General features: G+C 36.0%; 1 protein-coding gene across 1 annotated transcript; it reads right to left on the bottom strand.

The window, feature by feature from the left end:
• Positions 1-1,964: 1,964 nt before the first annotated feature.
• Positions 1,965-21,619, bottom strand: LOC126816962 (trichohyalin). Its single transcript, XM_050543772.2, has 13 exons — positions 21,596-21,619; positions 20,096-20,163; positions 19,269-19,378; positions 17,279-17,368; positions 16,523-16,646; positions 15,361-15,507; positions 13,749-13,811; positions 12,108-12,286; positions 11,274-11,342; positions 10,546-10,696; positions 9,232-9,322; positions 8,638-8,745; positions 1,965-5,584 (listed from the first exon to the last, which is right to left on the bottom strand). The coding sequence occupies exons 2-13, from the start codon at positions 20,135-20,137 to the stop codon at positions 5,433-5,435; spliced, it is 1,326 nt and encodes a 441-aa protein (XP_050399729.1). The 5' UTR covers positions 20,138-20,163; positions 21,596-21,619; the 3' UTR covers positions 1,965-5,432.
• Between the last annotated feature and the right edge of the window lie 1,657 nt (positions 21,620-23,276).

Here is a 23,276-nt window from a genome sequence, read left to right as displayed (position 1 = left end):
CGGTACCCAACCAAATCTTTAAAAGCAACATAAATAAAATTTAGCAAACAGTCAGACTAATTTTCCAAAACTTAACCCCCGTACATAGCTTATATTACTAATATTTTAACTGAATCAAAGGGGTTTACCTTCTTTAATAAGTTTCTTATTTTGAGCCTGGTCACGGCACCAAATGCGCATTATAATAACTGCCATAACGATAGACTGGACCTACTGGTCCACACTGATCAGCAGTGAATAGACCGCAACAAACACTGAAAAGGGCGACATCCGTGCGGATTAATTAGCACGCAATATTAACCCAACCCCTTTCCTTCTGCAAATTGAATTTGAAGTTTTAGACAACTAAATAATGATGTTTGAAGTAATATCTGGATAAATCATATATATATTTCCGATTTAGTGTAAATGGGCATATAAAATCAATGAAAGGTACCATTTTTCCAAGACCAGTTTACACTAATACTACGTTTTATGTAAACAATTCCCGCACCGTGGAGCCCATGATCGACGCCGTAGATGTGACGTCACATGTAGAAGACATACTTGAACTTGTAAAGGTCGGTCAACTTATAATTATTTAGTTTTAAGAAGGCTTGAGTACTGGTACGCCAAAGCCTCCATGTCTCTTATTCCATCACTGGATGGTTGGGGTTGTATATATTTTCCTTTAAAAAATTCTCAAGGACATAGATATATTTGAATAATATGCCTGGCAATAACCATGCATTTACTATTTTATATTTGAGCTTTTGTTTCAACTCAAATCAGTAATTGAATAAGTATAACATTTTGATCTATTTTAGTGAAATAAACGTTGGTTTACTTGACAAGACGCGTGGACCCAGTTGGGAGCAGTTAGTCAAAAAAAAAGACGGTCATTAATATAAACACAATTTAATTTAGTCAAATGATTTATTGTCATACTCTAAAAGACTAAAGCCTGTTTTCCACGTGGACGTTTAATCGCGGCGTTTGCATGTGCGTTTAATTCAGCCGGTGACATTAAAAGGATCCCATTACAAAAAATACATTTGCATTAGACCGATCTTTTCGTCGGCAAAAACGGTCGTGGTAACGGTGCAAATACATAATATGGCAAACGGGCCTTATGGTGTAAGTATAGTCCAACCATAAACCCATGACCTTCGCTGGATACTGCATCTTGCTGTACGCGGTGAGATAGAGATAACAGGCCCCGTTATAATCGCAAAGTTCGCAGTCTCAACCGCTAGCCATTCGATAAAAAAAAAACACACCCCAAAACAACAAAAAACAAGCGGCCTTACGTCATACTTTGATTCTGGTATTAATTGTTCCGTCATATTCACTTGGTACACCAATGGATATGTATACATGTAGATTTCAACATATGCAAGCTCATGTGACCAGTTTCATAGATTTTAAATGCCACTCATACACACAAATCACCAATATTTATTTTGCCCAATCTTACGAATAAACAATTACTGAATGTATTAGTAAGCAGCATTTAAATGACCAATCAATTGTGACAAGTATCAATTCTATTTCAATATTATTGTTGTTGCATATTCTGTATATTTGTCTTCTATATCATGTTCTTTCTAGAGACAAGTGAATTCCCCTCAAAACCTTATAATTAAATAAGTAATTTCCAGAAAATTCTACCTTTTATCAAAATAGTTTAAGTAAACTAGGTTAATTCAGGATTCATATGGCAGGGATGGTATAACTGCAGTGGAAGGAAACCAGAGGAAACACATGGGGTTAACATAATATGTATTGACTCCTAGGATTGGCAAGAAATAAATAAAAGTAAAAATCCAATAAAGATAAAACAAAATATCAAATTATGATGTATTTCAAAAATCGAGGGGGTTGGGGGGCAACACAGAGGCTGGACAGCCCAGTAGATCTTTGTAGCTGCTGGATGAAGTAAAACCCAGCTATGATGGAAGTTAAAGATACAACAAAATATCAAATTAAGTATTTGTATAATATTTATTCCTATTATAAAATAAAATAAAAATATGTATAAATAGAATGAATATATCACAGTAATATAAAATTATTAAACATTCAATTTATAACAAATAATAAAAAAATATTATACATTAAGAAAGTTATAGGTGCATTGAGTCTGTGGGTGAAATGATGGACATTATCATATCAACAAGGGCTTTAATTGTCGGTAAATTCTAAATCCAATTGACTGCTGACTAAGCAAGGATGTTGAATTTTGTGGCACCACTTTTAAGCCTTTTAACTATGCTCTGGGTTTCACAGAAATTTTTTACAATCAAAATGGTGGTAATGGTTTGGACAGAAATTATTATATATTGCAGCTTAAAATGCAAATTATTTTGGCTTACTGTTTATAAGCCCACTTCCACAAAAAGAAAGAAAGAATGATACAGTAATACCAGAAATAAGCAAATCACAATAATACCTCCAATTTACTATGAAATTAGGGAACCACGCGACATAATATACAGTAACAAGTCACAGTAACAATATACTAAAATATACAATAACAACATATTCTAATATTCACTAATAGTACCGGTATACTGGTACTAAAATATTCAGCATACTGTAACATACGGTACTGTAACAATATACTAAAGTATACCATATACTGTAATATACAGTAACAGTATGGGTATACTAAAATATACAGTAACAATATACTAAAATACAGTAACAATATACTAAAATATACAGTAACAGTATGGGTATACTAAAATATACAGTAACAATATACTAAAATACAGTAACAATATACTAAAATATACAGTAACATTATACTAAAACAATTTTATAAATGTACAGTATTAATATACTAAAATATAAAATCCCTGAAACAGTTTATAAATCAAATCAAATCAACAAAACAAACAAAAAGCAGAGTAAAACCCTGAATTACCATCTTTTATAGGTCATGAACTAGTTAAAGCCGCTGATCTTCATTTGAGGGTTTTTTAATCCCTTTCAAAGTAAAATATTGTAAATTCTCTAAAAGGAACATCAGCCTGAAAATGGTTCAGTTCAGTTCCGTTTAGTAAAATATATCAAAATTCCACAACATTTGTTGTATTTATTAATTTAAAACATTTAGCATTCATTGCAATTAATATAAACTAGGCAACACCATCTAGAATCTTTGGGTAAAGTTTTTTAATGAGTATTTTGTTAATTCAATTAAATCCAACCCGGGAGATTATCAGCTACTGTTGATATTTTGGTTTCTTAAGTAAATTATGTTAAAGGGGAATTATGGAAGATTTGATAAAGAGCTAAACAGTTCTCGCTGTAATAGTTAAAAAATAGATAATGATCAGGAATATGCTGAAAATCTCGGTCAAATTACTTTACCATGAGCCGAGAAATACTCATTTTAATAACATTGTAGCCTTGATTGTCATTGTTACGATAATAAACAAAGTCTCGATTATTCATTTTTATGGTTAATCATTACAGCCTTTGAATGTCAGATCAGATTCAAATCTAATGAAAACTGGACACATCAGATGGCATTGTGAGTTGATTATGGTCTTGTCATGTTAATAAATGTCTAATTAATAATTTAGATAACATTTCAGACCTAAAGAAAGACTTGCAATAAGCAGATTTAGCTCTTGAATAATCAATATAAGTATTTTTATCATGAACGAAGCTGTGATATTATTTGAAAATGCAATTTTTTTTAACATAAACGAACGTGTGACATTCATAGGCGTAGGAGTCGGGGGACTGCAGCCTCCCCATATTCAGTGAACCATCCATTTTGCGGACAATGTATTTCCATTTTTCGGGAACAAACATCAGAGAATGGGGAACATAAAGTTGTTTTTTGCTTAACATATTGTAAATTTATATTGTTGTGTAATTGTGTAATTAATTATAAATAAACAACTATCACAGCTGTGTGGAAATTACAGGAGGTCTATATTTTCGACTTTGAGTGAAGATAGCTAAATTACTTTTAATCAGATTGATGTGAACTTGCCGTAAAGTGTATGTAGTAACCACTGGCTATAATGCAGATTCTACTGTACATGCAATTTAGTTTTCTCATCTAATGTGCTCTTTGATTCATTCTGAAAATTCCAGTGGAAAATTTCCGGTCAAACAGACTCAGCCCCCCCACCCCCACCCAACTGAGATTGTCCTCCTGTGCCTATGGTGATATTGTCCCCCTTGTGCCTATGGTGATATTGTCCCCCGGTGCCTATGGTGAAATTGTCCCCTTTGTGCCTATGGTGATATTGTCCGAAAAATACAAACGATGATCAGCAGTCTTAACCCTGTCCAGAACAATTACAATTTCATAAAGGATTCGGACATTGAGCACTAAATTTGTATATTTTACAAAAGATGGATTCTAATCCTGATGGAAGGCTTGAGAATTGTGAAATATGTTTTGCTTAGTTGTAATGCAAAGTAGGAAAATTTGATTTCAAGAGCAGCATTTACGCCTAATCGTCTCCACCTTCCAAATGCCAAGGATTCTTTCACGTATATGCCACTGTTATATACCCAGTTCAGTCAAATAATATTGGAAGTTTGAATATTATTCATGCATTCAAGGTCGGACATTTGGAAAATAGTGGAGTACTTGTCCGGAATATACAGGCAAAATAGCATCCCTGAGGTGGACCTAGGTATTTTATTCATCCAGCGAATAAGCAAGCATCACTTGTCAGCTAAGAAGATCTGTTTTATGCTTGATAGGTTGTACATTTAGCCTTTAAAAATCGATCTATTTGTTCTCAAGTGCAATTAATAATTTACAATACAATGTAACTAAATATACATTTTTAACAAACCCTGTATATACAGAAAATATATCAGCAATTTATATTTTTATTTATATATAAATATACAATTAATACGACTAATTTGAAAAAGATTTATGTACATTTTGATGATGATTACCCAAAAGGCTAACTATACAATATAATAGGGATCCATTTTCTGGACGTCACTGATTTAGACACCTCTACGTCTGGACATAAATATTTAAAAATAAATTATCAACAGTCATAAAAATATATCTATCATATTAGATTTAAGTGTATTTATATGGTTATAATCCATAAATTTAACAATACTTTTACATACAGGGAGCAGGGCTTTACATACGCTACAAGCTTCTCAATCCCATTCAGATACGCTGAATCAAATATTGTTTATTTTATAAGAACTCAATCTGGTAGAAAATTATGATGATAAACAAGTTAGTTAGATTACAATGTAGTGTACTAATCAGAAATAAAAACGAAAAAATTATTTCTAATCCGATTTTAATAAGATTGGGCAATTTAGGGTCTATTTAATAAAAAATTGCTCCAGTTTTACGCTAGATGTATTGCTTATAATCCATTTTACAAAAAATCACTCAAGTTATGCTGGATGAATCGCTGACCTTGAGATTTTAATAACCTTTTTTAGAATCCATCTTCATCCTCTGATTCCACATCATAGTAAGCTGGTTTTGGTGTCCGTGAAAAACGCTTCTGTTTGTTTTTGTTTGATCGAGTAAGTTCTGTTGCATCACCATATTGAAGACTTCCTATATCTGATCGTGATCTTTGATAACCTGAAAAGATGAAAGGTTTTACTTATAATGATATTTCTCTGTTGTGGAGAGAGAGAGAGAGAGAGAGAGAGAGATGGGGTTTAACGTCCACTCGTCACAAACTAGGTCATTTCGGGACTAACATATGGTTTAATTTTATTTCAATAATTCGCTTGCGCATAGGAGTCTTTAGCAGTGGGAGGAAAACGGAGGACCCGAAGAAAACCCACGAGGTTGGACAGGCAACCCTACTCCTTGTCACGTACAACCGGGGATTCGAAACCACGCCAGTCGACTCAATGACAGACTTTAAGATACAGCGCGCGCACGCTAACCATTCAGCCATCCAACCCCCCCTCTGTTGTGGACCCTTTTTTCTTGCATGAAAGGAATAATTACATATTATCCTACTCTTCTTCTATTTCCAACTGTCAAAGGTTCATTTACAGGCTTTTCGGTGTGGCTCCCCCTTGTCAGTGGTGCAGGAAGGAGGGCCTGACAAGGACAGCTGTCTAGTCATTCGGATGGCATGAAAAACCGAGGTCCTGTATACACATTGGCGTGCACATAAAAGATCCCTTGCCATTTGGAATTTGGTATAAGAGTAGGCCATAGTGCTGCTGCCCTGGCAAAATTTCCCTCATAGCATGTATGGGGTATGCCCGTCTTCATTAGCCCAGTCAGAGCAGAGCAGTAGGACGTTAAACCCAATTTCATTATTCATTTACGTGCACATGTCATTGTGTACACAGCTTTAACTTGTTTTTTGCCCCATCTGAATGACTAGACACATTTTCCTTGTACACCCTCAGACGCCACACCTAACAAACAGAGACCTGGCTTAAAAACTCCTGACGGTCTTTTTGTAGCATGCATACTAATCGAAAGTCTAGCGCTCCAAACACTGACCCTTCCCAACAGGAACATGATGTCACATTTTTCATCTCCATCTGTACAGTAATTTCTACCTATCCTATATGCCACGCCCTGTCTTCATTTGCCCGGTTGGAGCACAAAAGTAGGACATAATGTCCCTATTCGTGATGCAGGACGGAGGGGCTGACAAGGAAAGCTGTCTAGTCGTTCGGATGGGACGAAAAACCGAGGTCCCGTGTACACATTGGCGTGCACATAAAAGATCCCTTGCCATTTGGAATTTGGTATAAGAGTAGGCCATAGTGCTGCTGTCCGGGCAAAATTTCCCTCATAGCACACTGTATGGCGTATGCCCGTCTTCATTAGCCCAGTCAGAGCAGAGCAGTAGGACGTTAAACCCAATTTCATTATTCATTTACGTGCACATGTCATTGTGTACACAGCTTTAACTTGTTTTTTGCCCCATCTGAATGACTAGACACATTTTCCTTGTACACCCTCAGACGCCACACCTAACAAACAATGACCTGGCTTAAAAACTCCTGACGGTCTTTTTGTCGCATGCATACTAATCGAAAGTCTAGCGCTCCAAACACTGACCCTTCCCAACAGGAACATGATGTCACATTTTTCATCTCCATCTATACAGTAATTTCTACCTATCCTATATGCCACGCCCTGTCTTCATTAGCCCGGTTGGAGCACAAAAGTAGGACATAATTCCCCTATTCGTGATGCAGGACGGAGGGGCTGACAAGGAAAGCTGTCTAGTCGTTCGGATGGGACGAAAAACCGAGGTCCCGTGTACACATTGACGTGCACGTAAAAGATCCCTTGGCAGTTGGAATTCGATATAAGAGTAGGCCGTAGTGCCGCTGTCCGGGCAAAATTTCCCTCATAGCACACTGTATGGGGTATGCCCGTCTTCATTAGCCCAGTCAGAGCAGAGCAGTAGGACGTTAAACCCAATTTCATTATTCATTTACGTGCACATGTCATTGTGTACACAGCTTTAACTTGTTTTTTGCCCCATCTGAATGACTAGACACATTTTCCTTGTACACCCTCAGACGCCACACCTAACAAACAGAGACCTGGCTTAAAAACTCCTGACGGTCTTTTTGTCGCATGCATACTAATCGAAAGTCTAGCGCTCCAAACACTGACCCTTCCCAACAGGAACATGATGTCACATTTTTCATCTCCATCTGTACAGTAATTTCTACCTATCCTATATGCCACGCCCTGTCTTCATTAGCCCGGTTGGAGCACAAAAGTAGGACATAATTCCCCTATTCGTGATGCAGGACGGAGGGGCTGACAAGGAAAGCTGTCTAGTCGTTCGGATGGGACGAAAAACCGAGGTCCCGTGTACACATTGGCGTGCACGTAAAAGATCCCTTGGCAGTTGGAATTCGATATAAGAGTAGGCCGTAGTGCCGCTGTCCGGGCAAAATTTCCCTCATAGCACACTGTATGGCGTATGCCCGTCTTCATTAGCCCAGGTTAGGAGCAGAACAGTAGGACGTTAAACTCCATTTCATTTCATTTCATAATTCCCCTATTCATAACATGGATTTTTCAAGTGGTGAGAGAGAAATGGGGTTTAAAATCCACTTGACAAAAACTAGGTGATTTGGGGAATAACTTCAGTTTTATTTCCATTAATCGCTTTCTGTAGGGGTCTTGACTTGTGGGATGAAACTGGAGGACCCAGAGAAAACCCTTGAGGTCGGTCAGATGACCTTACACCTTGTCACAAACAAGCTGGGAATCGAAGCCACACCACTCATGACTCAATGACAGACCTTGTGATACAACATGCACACATTAAACTATTCACCTACCCAACCCTCCTCAATTGAAGTTGAGAGAGAGAAATGGGGTTTAATTCAAATCAACACAAACTAGGTCATTTCGGGACTAACATATGGTTCAATTTCATTTTAATAATTTGCTTGCGCGTAGGGGTCTTTAGTAGTGGGAGGAAACTGGAGGACCCGGAGAAAACCCACAAGGTTGGACAGGCGACCCTACTCCTTGTCACATACAACTGGGGAATCAAACCACACCAGTTGACTCAATGACAGACCTTATGATACAGCGCGCACGTGCTAACCATTCGGACAATCAACCCCCTTCAATGAAGTAGGAATCCAGCATGTCCAACTGTGAAATATAGATATCCCAAATCTTACCATAATCCTCCTCTTCTTCATCCATTCCTAAAGATGTTTTGGCACGCTTGATTTCTTGTCGTAAATCTTTCACTAACTTTTTCGCTGTTTTCTCACTTTCTCCTAAGTCTTTAAACAAATACAAAAATACATCATAAAACAAGTATAAAACAAAACACTGTGTCCTGATATTTTACAGAAATTATAATTTATATATCATTGTTAATCAAAGATTATTTTGACCTTGACTTTGTAAGTGCAAAAAAAAAAAAAAAGGGTTGGTATTTATATAGTCATAAAGTAATGGTAATTGATTACCTTGTTAAAAATGAGAAACTAATTGTAATGATTACATTTTAAATGTAACTGTAATGATTACATTTTAAATGTAACTGTAATGATTACATTAAAAATGCAATCGTACTGATTACATTAAAAATATAACTGTAATGATTACATTAAAAATATTATGGTTACATTTTAAATGTAATTGTCTTGGTTACATTTTAAATGTAATTGTTATATTTTAAATGTAATTAATGTAATGTAATTAATGATATTGGGAATGTAGTGACCACAGCTCTGATCTGTGGGAATTATGTGTTATAAACGTACCTATAACAGCATGTTCTACAACATTCTGTATTTCACTGGGTGATAAATTACTGATAGCAGCTAACTGGGTTAATAACTGTTGTTTCTGACCCTAAAAAATAAATTAATAAACAACATGAATCAAATATATACTGTACAAGTAAATCATCAAATGAAATGAAGTTTAACGTCCTGGGCAGCGGCACTATGGCCTATTCTTATATCAAATTCCTACTGCCAAGGAATCTTTTACGTGCATGCCAATGTATGTAGGGGACCTCAGATTTTTGTCCATCCGTACGACTAGACAGCTGTTCTAGTCAGGCCCTGCACAATTGACAAGGTGAAACATTGTCGAAAAATCCTCATGAACTTTCTCGGCCAATGCAGGGATCCGACATGCGACCTCTAGACTAGCAAGCATCTTACCCACTTAGCCACTGCGGCTCCCATTATCAATAAGGTTCGTCCTCTCATGACCCCAATGCTTCAAACCAAATTTTAAAAAAAAACCTTATAAACTATAGCTTCTCTCGCATTCACAAGATTTTCAGTAAAAAATGTAAAGACTTTTATTTTGTTATCCAAATATAAAGAATGTGCCGAGTTGTACAAAAAAAATGAAATTTGGTTTAGTTTAACATCCTTCTTTTCTGTTCCGACTGGGCTAATGAAGACGGGTATATGCCATATAGGGTGCTATGAGGGGAAATTTGCCAATGGAATCCTACCATCTACTTCAAATTGTATTGGGGGAAGGCTTACCTTTTGACAACCCACAGACAAGATACACATGAAGTCAATCGGATTAAAACACAGATTTTATTTTGTTTCGTTTTTTATAGTTCAAAATTTCATTTTACCGGTACTTGTCTTAACTACACTAGGATCTGAAAGAGTTGTTATATTATCGGCGTGAGGGATAAGCCAATGAAACAATCTGTTACGGCGAGGTCTTGTGGGTAAACCACTAGAAACGTCATCGCTGTTTGATTAATCAATGTCTGATGTCATAGCGTTAAAAGCCACTTGTACGACCCCTGACACGACCTTATTGTAAAACTTGTCAAATCTTCATGTAGTGTAAGCCATCGAAAGTATAAAAAAAACTAAACGAAATATAGATCAGACTGACATGAAGTACATGTAATATAGATTACAAAAACTCTCAATCAAATGAATGGATCCAAGGAGCATTGTGGTTTACAGTTTCAGACATGCAGTGATATAAGATTCCCACTGCGGGAGGGGGGATATGAGCGTGTGGTTTACAGTTTCAGACATGCTGTGATATAAGATTCCTACCTGCGGGAGATATGATCGTGGTGTATTTACCTTTAATTCTGTTTGTAATTCGGTTTCCATCTGTTGATTGATATCATCTCTGTTTTTCTGTAACTCAACTTTCATCTCCTGTTCTAGATCACCCATCATCTTACGATGTCTCTGTTCTAACAATGACTTCGTTAATACATGACTCGCAAATCTACAAATAAAATCAAGCGTAATGGTTAAACATGTGAAATTTGAAATTTCGTTAAATCAAGAGTGAGATGAGAGAGAAGTTAAGGCTAACATATAGTATATCAATATTTCAATCAATTAGATTCACCCCTTTCCATGAAGACCTTGTATTTCTATCATATTTATCTCTTTCCTTGTATTTTTATTATATTTACCCCTTTCCATGAAGACCTTGTATTACTATTATATTTACCCTTTTCCACGAAGACCTTGTATTACTATTATGTTTACCCTTTTCCACAAAGACCTTGTATTTTTATTAAATTTACCCTTTTCCACGAAGACCTTGTATTACTGTTATATTTCCCCTTTTCCACAAAGACCCTGTATTACTATTATATTTACCCTTTACCATGAAGACCTTGTATTGTAATTATATTTACCCCTTTCCATGAAGACCTTGTATTTTTATTATATTTACCCTTTTCCATGAAGATCTTGCATTACTATTATATATACCCTATTCCACGAAGACCTTGTATTTTTTTTTACTATAATTAACCTTTTCCATGAAGACCTTGTATATTTATTATATTTACCCCTTTCCATGAAGACTTTGTATCTTAAATTCTTCTTCTGCTTCGTCTTCTAATTGTTCTTCTAATTCTCTAGAAAATAAAAAAAATTATAGAAAATAATCCCAATTCGGAGTTTATATTCAAATAACTGGACCTCTTTAATTGGGTCAAAAATAAAACTGTTGATTTTATTTGCTGTTTATATGTTCATTTGTTTTACGACATAACAATCTGTCTCTGATGAGAATTTTGTATATATATATATATATATAGGTAAAGCCAGTGTTGAGGTATAATCACTTTCACAATGACCATCTATAGTCTTTGTCGACAATTTAAACATGCATTATGTAAGAGGTAAATCCGTCTATTGCAGGTCTTTCTTTAGGCCTGAAATGCTTTATAAACTATTAATTAGATATTTATTAAAATGAAAAGATCATAAACAACTCTCGATGCCATCTTATGTGTCTGATTTTAATGGGGTTTGAAGCCGATCTGCTGTTCAATATTAGCAATTCAGTTTTAAACTTGCCTCGATTATCATTACTAACGTTGGTATGATAATAAACAAAATCTTGACAATCCATTTTTACGACAAATTATCCATCACAAAATGTATTCAAATCCATTAAATATCGCAGGCTAATGGCGGCATCGAGAGTTGATTATGGTCTGGATAAGTTAATTAATGTCTAATTAATAATATATCTAACATTTCAGAACTAAAGAAAGACCTGCAATAGGCAGATTTAGCTCTTGCATGATGTATGTTTAACTGACAGAATAGTTGCCATACAGACAAGACTAGCAACTATGTGTGAAGCAGGTGCCCTGCATGTAACAAATCTATACCTTTCACGTTTATATTTTTTTGCTTGTATTTTTTCTCGTAGATTTTCTTCCTGCTCTTCACGAGATCGTTGTATTTGTTGGTTGAGGTAAGAGACCTGATTATAATGTTCTTGTATCAGCTGATCTGTCATTGTTTTAGGTAAATCTCCACCTTCGATCACCTTACGTTCCAACTGATCCTGGAGAAAAAATCAAATCAAATCAATTCATAAATTTTGCGGTAGCAGAATCAGAGCAAGAGCATCAAAGAGAGAATGATCATTTCGGGACTCTAGCAGTTGGAGGAAACTGGAGGACCGAAGAAAACCCATGCGATTGGACAGGCGACCCTACTCCTTGTCCCGGAGAAGCAGGCAATCGAAACCACACCAATTGACTCCATGACATAGAGAAATGAAATGAAATGAAATGAAATGAGGTTTAACGTCCTACTGTTTTGCTCCTAAACTGGGCTAATGAAGACGGGCATACGCCATACTGTGTGCTATGAGGGAAATTTTGCACGGGCGCTATGGCCTACTCTTATATCGAATTCCAACTGCCAAGGATCTTTTACGTGCACGCCAATTTGTACACGGGGCCTCGGTTTTCCGTCCCATCCGAACGACTAGACAGCTGTCCTTGTCAGGCCCTCCATCCTGCATCACTGACAAGGGGCAACCACGCCGGAAAATCGGGATGAACTTTCTCGGTCAATGCAGGGATCAAACACCCGACCTCCAGGCTAGCGAGCAAGCGTCTTACCCACTTAGCCATTGTGATCCCCCATGACATAGAGAGGAGAAAGATCATGAATGAATGGGTGAGTGATATGATGTTTAACATCCACTCAAAACTGTTGGACCAAACTGGAGGACCTTGGGAAAACCCACAAGGTTAGACAGGTGATCCCAATCCTTGTCATGTACAAGTGGGGAATTAAAAACCATGCGCCGCTCCTTGATTTAATGGCAGACCTTACGCTCTAACGTGCACACATAAAACCATTCAGTCCATACAAATATAAAACAAAACTTTATATTTGGGGCTATACTATATACCAGAAAACACCGAAAAACAACCGGAAAACAACGGAAAAGAACCGGAAAACACCATGTTATACTGAATACTGGAAAACACCGGAAAAACACTAAATAACGGAAAACACACTAAATACTGGAAAACACCCTAAATAGGTAACCTGGAGAAGGGCTATATTATAAACCGGAAACTAACCCTAACCCTAAGCCTAACCCAGGCACACAGGGGACCAGACTCCCGGTTACCTATTTAGGGTGCCAGTCTCCGGGTTACCTATTTAGGGTATTTTCCAGTATTTAGTGTGTTTTCCGGTATTTAGTGTTTTTCCGGTGTTTTCCGGTATTCAGTATAAAATAGTGTTTTCCAGTATATAGTATTGCTGTATATTTGGATAAAATAAAAAATGTTAATTTTATGTTATTGCTGATACAAAACATAAACCGCCACTGGAATAGCAAAACCTCATATTGACCAATAGTTCACTTGAATTATTCTTTATTTATTTACGAAATCAAAACCTCTAAATTAGCTGAATTGACGTATGAGTAAATAATACACTGCTGAATAAAACCGAAATTGGGCATTCTGTGTTTTTGTAATTAAATAGTTTATTATACAAACCTGTAGTTCTTGTAATGTTCTGTCCTGTTTTAATAAAATGGCCTTCCTTCTTGCTTGTCCCACCTAATAACATTTGATATAAATTTAAAAATTTATTTAAGTTGCAAAAGATTTGACCTCATAAATCAGCCTTTATAATTCTAACAGATTAGGCTCTTTTAAATAAAATCCCTTTTTATGAATCGATAACATTTTTAAATGTAAACAAACATTAAAGGGGAAGACCAACGATTTTCAATAAGGTTTCCATAAATAATAAATATATATTTAGAAATAATCCCTCCTATAACATATGCAAAAAATAATTTGCAAGCGAGAAATTAATTTTTATTAATACCGGAAGTGACGTAGTTGGTTCGACACGTTCACTGGTCACTATAGTAAACATACAAATTTGGAGCAAGTTTAGCGCTGTATTTTGTGATCGTTTCGCCGTTTGGCAGAAAATCTGATGAAAGGTAATCTTTATTAGGATATTAAGAACAAGAACTTACGGTGTTTTGAAGGTATAATATACAACGCGTTTGTGTAAATTAAGTTTCTAAACTGGACACTGTGACACAATTTAAGCCACATGGCTAATTGTTTACATCACGTGATAGCTGGCACGTGACAGATATTAACCGAACACAAATTGGCGACCTATTCGGCTAGCGACCTATTCGACCGATCCAGCTGGCAACCTGTTCGTTGGCAACCTATTCAGAATGAGAGCGCACCCCTTTAATATGATTGTGCCAACTTTTACTAATAATATTTCGAAAGCTTATTTAATCAGCTTTCGGAATATATTTAGTTGGATGTCCAGAATTTTGTAAGATAATGCGAAATTACATCTCTATTCTGAGCTAAAGGAATGGATAAATGATAATATATTCTACTTTCATTTGATAGACGTTACGTTGGATTTTATTGGTTGATAAAAATAGATGAGTTTGGGCGACTGTTGAATTTATTCTGAATAGGTTGCCAACGAACAGGTTGCTTAAATTGTGTCACAGTGTCCAGTTTAGAAACTTAATTTACACAAACGCGTTGTATATTATACCTTCAAAACACCGTAAGTTCTTGTTCTTAATATCCTAATAAAGATTACCTTTCATCAGATTTTCTGCCAAACGGCGAAACGATCACAAAATACAGCGCTAAACTTACTCCAAATTTGTATGTTTACTATAGTGACCAGTGAGCGTGTCGAACCAACTACGTCACTTCCGGTATTAATAAAAATTAATTTCTCGCTTTCAAATTATTTTTTGCATATGTTATAGGTGGGATTATTTCTAAATATATATTTATTATTTATGGAAACCTTATTGAAAATCGTTGGTCTTCCCCTTTAATTTGGTTGCAAAAAGGGAAGTTTTCAGACACTCTTATTATCTGGGAGGTTTACAGGGGCTGGTGTAAAGGGTCTGGGAGGTTTACAGGGGCTGATGTAAAGGGTCTGGGAGGTTTACAGGGGCTGGTGTAAAGGGTCTGGGAGGTTTACAGGGGCAGATGTAAAGGGTCATGGAGGTTTACAGGGGCTGGTGTAAAGGGTCTGGGAGGTTTACAGGGGCTGGTGTAAAGTATAATCAAAATATTTAAACATATTTCCTCGTAATTTTACCTGAAGTCTGCCAATTAACTGACCAACTTCTTCTTCCTGTAATTTCAGAGCTTCCTCCGTTTCTGCTGCTAATTGTCGTTTCAGATCTTCGATAGCCTTTTCACGATGTTCTTTTAACTTTTTTTCTTCTTCACTTATTTCTGTATCCTATGAATATTCATTATTCATTGTAATATCAACAGTAGTTTTAATAAACATTCTTAAATTCTACTGTCTTCTCATAAATATTCATTAATCACTGCACAATCAATCAAAGCTTTCATAAATATAATTAAACAGTATATTTCTTTTCAACTCTTTTATACCTATTTCATAAATTTTCATCAAAATCAATCAAGTTTTTAGCTTGAAAGGTTCCAAACATCCTTCTGATGTTTGTCAGAGACTTTTAAGAATGCTAACGTTGGATAATTATTCTTTCGACTTAAACATACATTATGCAAGAGCTAAATTTTCTTATTGCAAGTCTTTCTTTAGGCCTGAAATGTTATCTAAATTATTAATTAGACATTAATTAACTTATCCAGACTATAATCAACTCTCGATGCCATCTGATGCTTCCGATTTTCGTTAGATTTGAATCCGATCTGCCGTTCAACGGCCATTGATGATTAAACGCAAAAATGGATAATTAAGATTTTTTTTTTATTTTCGTCACAACGGCAACAATGACAATCGGGGCTATAAAGTTTTTAAAATGAGTATTACTTGGCTTAGACTAAAGTAATTTGACTGAAATTCTCAGAATATTCCAGTTACATTATCTATTATTTAACTATATAAAGTGTGAACTGTCAGCTCTTTATCTAATCTTCCATAATGTATCTTTAATATTTCAATATTATTTTCAATTATCTAAAATTTCTAAAGTAAAATGATTTTCATCTTGCAAAAAACATTAGAGCATCCACCCAAATTCTTCAAATAAATATGCCTTTCTGATGACCAGTGGATCTTGCCAGTGCAAAAGCAACATTTATTTGTATGTACAGGTCACAAAATCTGAAAAATCCCAAAGTGTTTCCAATCCATGCCACAAAACATTGCCTAAGAATATGTATTTTAAAAGCCTAAAGTTTTCTTTAACCCATGCCACAACACATCGCCCGAGAACATAATATAGTACGAAAGAATAAGATTGAAAGTTGATGTAACAACGTACAAGTTTATTGAGCAATTTGTCTCGTTCCTTGCTGCTCATATCACGTGGATGATGTCGAATATCCGCCTCTTTTTTCTCCAGTTCCGCAAGTTTGGTTCTTCTCTGACACAGCTTTAATTCCAAGCTAAAATAAACAAATTATATCAAAGTGTTACATAACTATCGAACCAGGAAGGAGAAAACTATGCTCTATTCTTTATATAACAAATCTACAAGATTTAATTGATCACAAATTATTCTTCGTGCGAATCCAATTATAATGGGAGAGAGAGAGAAATGGGGTGTAACGTCCACTCAACACAAACTAGGTCATTTCGGGACTAACATATGGTTCAATTTTATTTCAATAATTCGCTTGCGTGTAGGGGTCTTTAGAAGTGGGAGGAAACCAGAGGACCCGGAGAAAACCCACGAGGTTGAACAGGTGACCCTACTCCTTGTCACGTACAACTGGGAAATCAAAACCACACCAGTTGACCCAATGACAGACTTTATGATACAGCCATCCAACCCCCCCAGGAGAAAATGGATGCTCCTTTCTTTATATAACAAATCTAAAAGAGTTAATTGATCACAAATTCTTCTTTGTGTGAATCCCATTATAATTGAATAAAGGACATTATGTACTGATGAAAGATGATGAGAATCAATAGTTGGAGAAGAGTAAGCTATTTATGTTTTTATGAATAAAGGCCCATCCATATTGCTAATCAAATGATCCTGGATGTCTAACAAAATAAATCAAGCAATCCTTACCTTTTCATTTGTCGTAGTTTACTCTGCTGTAACTGGTTATTCATGGCTTCCATATTTTGATCATGTTGATCCAGTACTTTCTGCTTAGCTCTGTGAAAACAATAAATAAGACAACTAATAAGTGAATGAATCGATGCTGATTAATGCAGAGAGTAATGTGCATTGTGAGCCGTGTTAGCTCAGTAAGTAAGTCCTTAGTCCACTAACCTGCAGTTCCTGTGTTCAATCCAGGTGATGGCCGAGAACATTGGTCTGGATTTCCTGGGCGTGGTTCTCTCTTGTCAGTGGTGCCGGACAGGGGCCTAGCAAGGGACAACGTTTAGTTGTTCGTATGGGACAAAAAAAAAAAAATAAACAAGGTCCCGTGTACACATGAGGGTGCACATAAAAGACAGATGGAATTTGATTTAAAGTTTGCGCTGTAGTGCCGCTATCCGGGCAAAATTTTCCTCATAGCACACTTTCTTTGTTAGCCCAGTTGGAGCAGAACAGCAGGGTGTCAAACCCATAATATTTAAATCCCGGGAGTTATCTCCCCTTTAGTCTACAGTTATGATGGAATAAACAACATTTTACATTGGATATGCTATGACCAAATTTGAATGCAAGCATAATAAACAGTATAATGAACTTATAAGTGTACTGTTCAATCAAATTGTCCACAAACATGCCTGAAGTTGAATAAATTTTGAAAAAGTAAAAATTGATTTTTAGAATTATCTCCCCTTAGTGTTCAGAAGCTGATTGCATGCACTTTACAACTTCTTGTATTATAATTAGAAATCATTTATTGTAAAATTATAAGTTAAATATATAGTCTAGAAGCATGTGGTCGAGTGGTCTATACAATCTTAAGATACAGACTTGATACAAAACACATATGCAGCGTAAAAATATAGGTTACTCATATAGGCCTTTATATCTTATTAAAGATACATTATGGGAGATAAGATAAAGAGATGGCAGTTCTCGCTTTAATAGTTAAAAACTAGATAGTGTAAAGGTAATTTGCTGAAAATTTCAGTCAAATTGATCCACTATAGAGCCGAGAAAGAAGCAGGTGAAATTTTTGCATAGTCTCGGTCATCATTACTAAAATCATTAATATAAACAGCATAGTCTCGATCTTTTTTTGATTTAATTATCAGTGGCCGTTAGCGGCATATAGGAATCTAATCCAGCCAACATCGAAGGCTAGCCTTGACATTGAGAGTTTATTATGGTCTGGATAAGTTAATTAATGTCTAATTGATAATTTAGATAACATTTCAGGCCTAAAGAAAGACTTGTAATAAGCAGATTTTGCTCTTGCATAATGCATGTTTAACATTGAGTTTTATTCACAATTACTTAACTATTCAGTAGAGTGATGCCAACAAAGGGAGATAATCTGGTTATTAAAGGACTATAACATCAAGATTAATCCTTGGCCTTTATTACCAGTTAGAAAATCAATGAAATTGACTGATTGCGACTGTTGTATTCTGTGTTACCAAGCCAACAAATATTTGATTCTTTCTAAATATGAACCACAGTACTGAGTTGGTTAATGAGCATGATTTAAAGCTATCCCCCCCAACCCCCATCCCCACCACCTAATCTAAGCTTTATGTAATATTTGCTTGTAATTCTAGTATTGCAACATTCTATTCGATGCAACTTTTCAACCAACAATTTTACAGAGAGAGAGAGAGAGAGAGAAATGGGGTTTAACGTCCACTCAAGACAAACTAGGTCATTTCGGGACTAACATATGGTTTAATTGTATTTACATAATTCGTTTGCGCTTAGGCGTCTTTAGCAGTGGGAGGAAACCGGAGGACCCGGAGAAAACCCACGAGGTTGGACAGGCGACCCTACTCCTTGCCACGTACAACCGGGGATTCGATACCACGGCAGTCGACTCAATGACAGACTTTATGATACAGCGCGCGCAACAATTTTACAGGAAATGGCTCAGACTGTTTATGTCATGATAACTTGAACTTACTCCTGAGTTAATTCTATATTAGATGAGATGGCCATTTCCATCATGTGAGATTGTTGGTTTCGTAATTTCTGTTCCTCAGCTCTCTCTAGCTGTTCTTCTTCTTCTAATTTCTGATTGAAAAATGAAAACATAAAACAACAATTATAATTCAATTCTCTATCTGGATAACAATGTCTATAATTTTCCTGAAGTTCTAGTGGCAAGTAATCATCTCAATTATCAAGTCCCTCTTATAACTGAACAATGAAATTCCTTATGAGCGATCATTTCCAAACTGGCTCAATATTCTTATTTGAAACTGTCAGACAAGGTAAAAGGCTATAGTCATATTTTCCTTATATGAGCGATCATTTCCGATATCGCCCTAGGAGGAAGTGGAAGTGGGCGTACAGAGAGAGAGAGAGAGGCCATTTCGGGACTAACACATGGTTCTATTTTATTTCATTAATTCGCTTGCGTGTAGGGGTCTTTAGCAGTGGGAGGAAACCGGTGGAACGGGAGAAAACCAAGGAGGTTGGACAGACGACCCTACTCCTTGTTACATACAACCAGGGAATCGAAACCAAGACAGTTTACTCAATGACAGACCTTATGATACAAAGTGCACATGTTAACCATTCGCCCATCCAACCCCCCAAGAACGTTGAGACAGTCTAGAGAGGAGTAGTTTTGGTCAGTTTTCAAAATGAGCTACAAACCTCTGAATAAAAAAAAAAGATAACTTTTCTCCGATTTTTTTCATGGAACTGGGTCAGTCAATATTTTATGTACCAAGTGTTAGATTTGTAAATTAAGTATAATATTTTGAAAATACAAGGACAACTTACCATCATTCTTTGAGCTAGTTTTTGTTGCAACCTGGATATCATGGCTTGCTTCTCATGCTGCTTTTTTACTATAAATAGATTAAAATTTTAATTATTTAGTACATAATATTATAATGAAGAGGCCAAGAGGGAGATGCTGGCGATATCACTTACTGTTTGGAGAGGGAGGGAGGTTGGACAGGCGACCCTACTCCTTGCTTGTCATCTACAAGCTTGGGATACAAACCACATAGCTTGACTCAATGAAATGGAATGGGGTTTAACGTCCTACAGTTCTACTCCTACTGGGCTAATGAAGACAGGCATACGCCATGCAGGCTTTGTATGTAACATATAATTTTACAATAAATAATTTCTAATGGTCCAAATGGAGAATATTGTCATAGGTACATGTAATTATAATACAAGAAGCTGTAAAGTGCATGCAATCTTCTTCTGATATTAAAGGGGAGATAATTCTAAAAATAAATTTCTAATTTTTTAATTTAATCAACTTCAAGCATGTTTGTAGACAATTTGAGTAAACAGTACACTAATAAGTTCATTATACTGTTTATTATGCTTGCATTCAAATTTGGTCATGGATTATCCAATATTGTTTATTCCACTATAACTGTAGACTGAAGGGGAGATAACTCCTGGGAATGAAATATATGGTTTTAACACCCTGCTGTTCTGGGGCCTGTTTCACGAAATTTTAACTAAGATAAAATCCAACTTTTATTACTTTGATTGGGTAATATTAGATTGATTTTAGTGCTTAGCCAATCAAAATTGAAGTATCTACTAAAATTTGGATTTTATCTTTAGTTAAGATTTCGAGAAACAGGGCCCTGCTCTAACTGGGCTAATAAAAAATATGTGCTATGAGGGAAATATTGCCTGGGCAACAGCACTACGGCCTACTCTTATTTGACTGTCAAGGGTTCTTTTATGTAAACACCAATGTGTACACCAATGTGTTTTTTCATCCCATCCAAACGACTATACATTATCCCTCGACTCAATGACAGATCTTATGATTCAAAGAGCATGCGTTAGACCACTTGACAATCTACCCCCACCCACCGCTACCCACATATTTTGAAAGCAGATGTTATACTTCAATACGCAAACAAAGGAGATGGTATTGAAAGGATTTTGCTGCATTGTGCACAGCTCATTAGAAGTAGATAAGACCCACAAAGCCACGGTCAGGCCCAGATCTAGTGGACTGAGAAGTATTCTGAATGCAGAATTAGGTATAAACCATGCAAACAGACGGCCTCACGTACACTGTTTATATTTCAAAAGTTTGTCTATATTAAGCATTCACACCTCATCAGCGAGCTTCGGTTTGTTAGGTCACAAGTGAACAGTCTACAACAAGAGAGAACACCAAAACAAGAACGCCAAAATGAATGGATATCAGACCCTGTTTGGTCCTAGCTGTTTACGGTAATATATGAGGACTTAAAATTATCAAGTTCCAGCAGTTTACGGTAATATATGAGGACTTACAATTATAAAGTTCCAGCTGTTTACGGTAATATACCAGGACTTAAAATTATAAAGTTCCAGCTGTTTACAGTAATATATGAGGACTTACAATTATAAAGTTCCAGCTGTTTACGGTAATATATGAGGACTTACAATTATAAAGTTCCAGCTGTTTACGGTAATATACCAGGACTTAAAATTATAAAGTTCCAGCGGTTTACAGTAATATATGAGGACTTACAATTATAAAGTTCCAGCTGTTTACGGTAATATATCAGTACTTTTTCTACTTCTTTTCTGGTTAATTTGGCCTCTTCACCAATCAGACCAGCCATCTTCTCTTCCTCTTGGCTAACAACATCTGTTAATGACTTGACTGTGTCCTGTACAAATAAATTGAAAATAATGTCATCATTCACTTACTGCTATTTCTTTTGTGAGGGGGTTGGGGAGGGGCTGGGCGTTAGTCTAACGATACGGAAGTGGTCTCTTGACGGAGAATATTCCAGATTTTAATCCTGTGTGGGTCAAGCAGAACCTTTGGGAATTTTAAATCGAGGCACTGGTTTCACAAAACATTCTCAGACTTAAGAATTTACTCAAAATTGTCACCTTATTTTAACTAAAATATAGCCATTTATAAAACGTTTGTTGTTTTAATGTATCAAATACATCATTAAGAAACTACAGTATGTGCAAAGTTTTTTTTTTTCTGGATTAAAGATATTTCTCATAAACAGTGATTTAAATTTGAGTAAATTCTTAAGTCTGAGAATGCTTTGTGAAACTAGGGCCGGGTTCTCATTTGCAGGGATGACAAGGATAGTGTGACTAGTCATATGTGGGATACTAAGAAAGATGTTCAACCGTATACACATTAATTCCAAGACTGCGAAGAATAAACTTCTTACTCAAAGTAGTAGTAGTGTGTGGAAAAACCTCTAGAACAGAGCAGGTTGGCGTGGATCTCAGTGATACCGTAGGAAATTAATCCCAAAATATAATCTCTTAACAACAGGAAATTAATCCCAAAATATAATCTCTTAACAACACACTGACAAGAATCTCGTAGAAGTCCTTAAAGTTTTTGTTCCTGGACATAAGTGTGCCCATAGAAAACTTGGCAGTCAGAATTGAAAGAGTAGGCAAAAGAGCTGATATCCAGGCGAAATTCACCACCTCACATTGCACACATAAAAATTTGCACACTGGACACAATAACCATTGTACACATAACCATTGCACACATAAACAGTGCACACATAACCATTGCACACATAAAAATAGCACACGTAAAGATTGCACTTAAAAATAACACACATAACCATTGTACACATAAACATTCCACCCATAAACAGTGCACACATAACCATTGCACACAAAAAAATAGCACACATAAAGATTGCACTTAAAAATAGCACACATAACCATTGCACACATAAACAGTGCGCACATAAACATTGCACACATAACCATAGATTATACACTGATCCACCAAACATGTCTAGATTCTCGAGAAAGCAGTTGCTACACAGATTACTTCCACCTACCTCTTTGTTTAGTGGTAAGCAGTTTTTCTCAAATCCATTTAACCTCTTCTCAGATAACAAATCAATCAACCACATGCATAAAACGTAATTGTGGATAGATTAACGGCTTCAACCATTCCGTTTTAACCTCTTATCGGATAACAAACCAATCA

Source organism: Patella vulgata, chromosome 3 (genome assembly GCF_932274485.2).
Source record: "Patella vulgata chromosome 3, xgPatVulg1.2, whole genome shotgun sequence".
In the NCBI taxonomy this organism is placed as follows: Eukaryota; Metazoa; Mollusca; class Gastropoda; family Patellidae; genus Patella; species Patella vulgata.
The sequence above is the reverse complement of the archived record's forward strand: the minus strand, read 5'-3'. Positions and strand labels throughout refer to the sequence as shown.

Coding starts and splice junctions, on each gene's coding strand:
- LOC126816962 (XM_050543772.2), bottom strand. CDS start 20,137: ATGATATCCAGGTTGCAACAAAAACTAGCTCAAAGAATGATG. Junction 15,508..16,522: donor ACAAATTGCTCAATAAACTT/GTACGTTGTTAC, acceptor GAATATTCATAG/GATACAGAAATAAGTGAAGA. Junction 12,287..13,748: donor GAACATTACAAGAACTACAG/GTTTGTATAATA, acceptor TTTTTTCTCCAG/GATCAGTTGGAACGTAAGGT.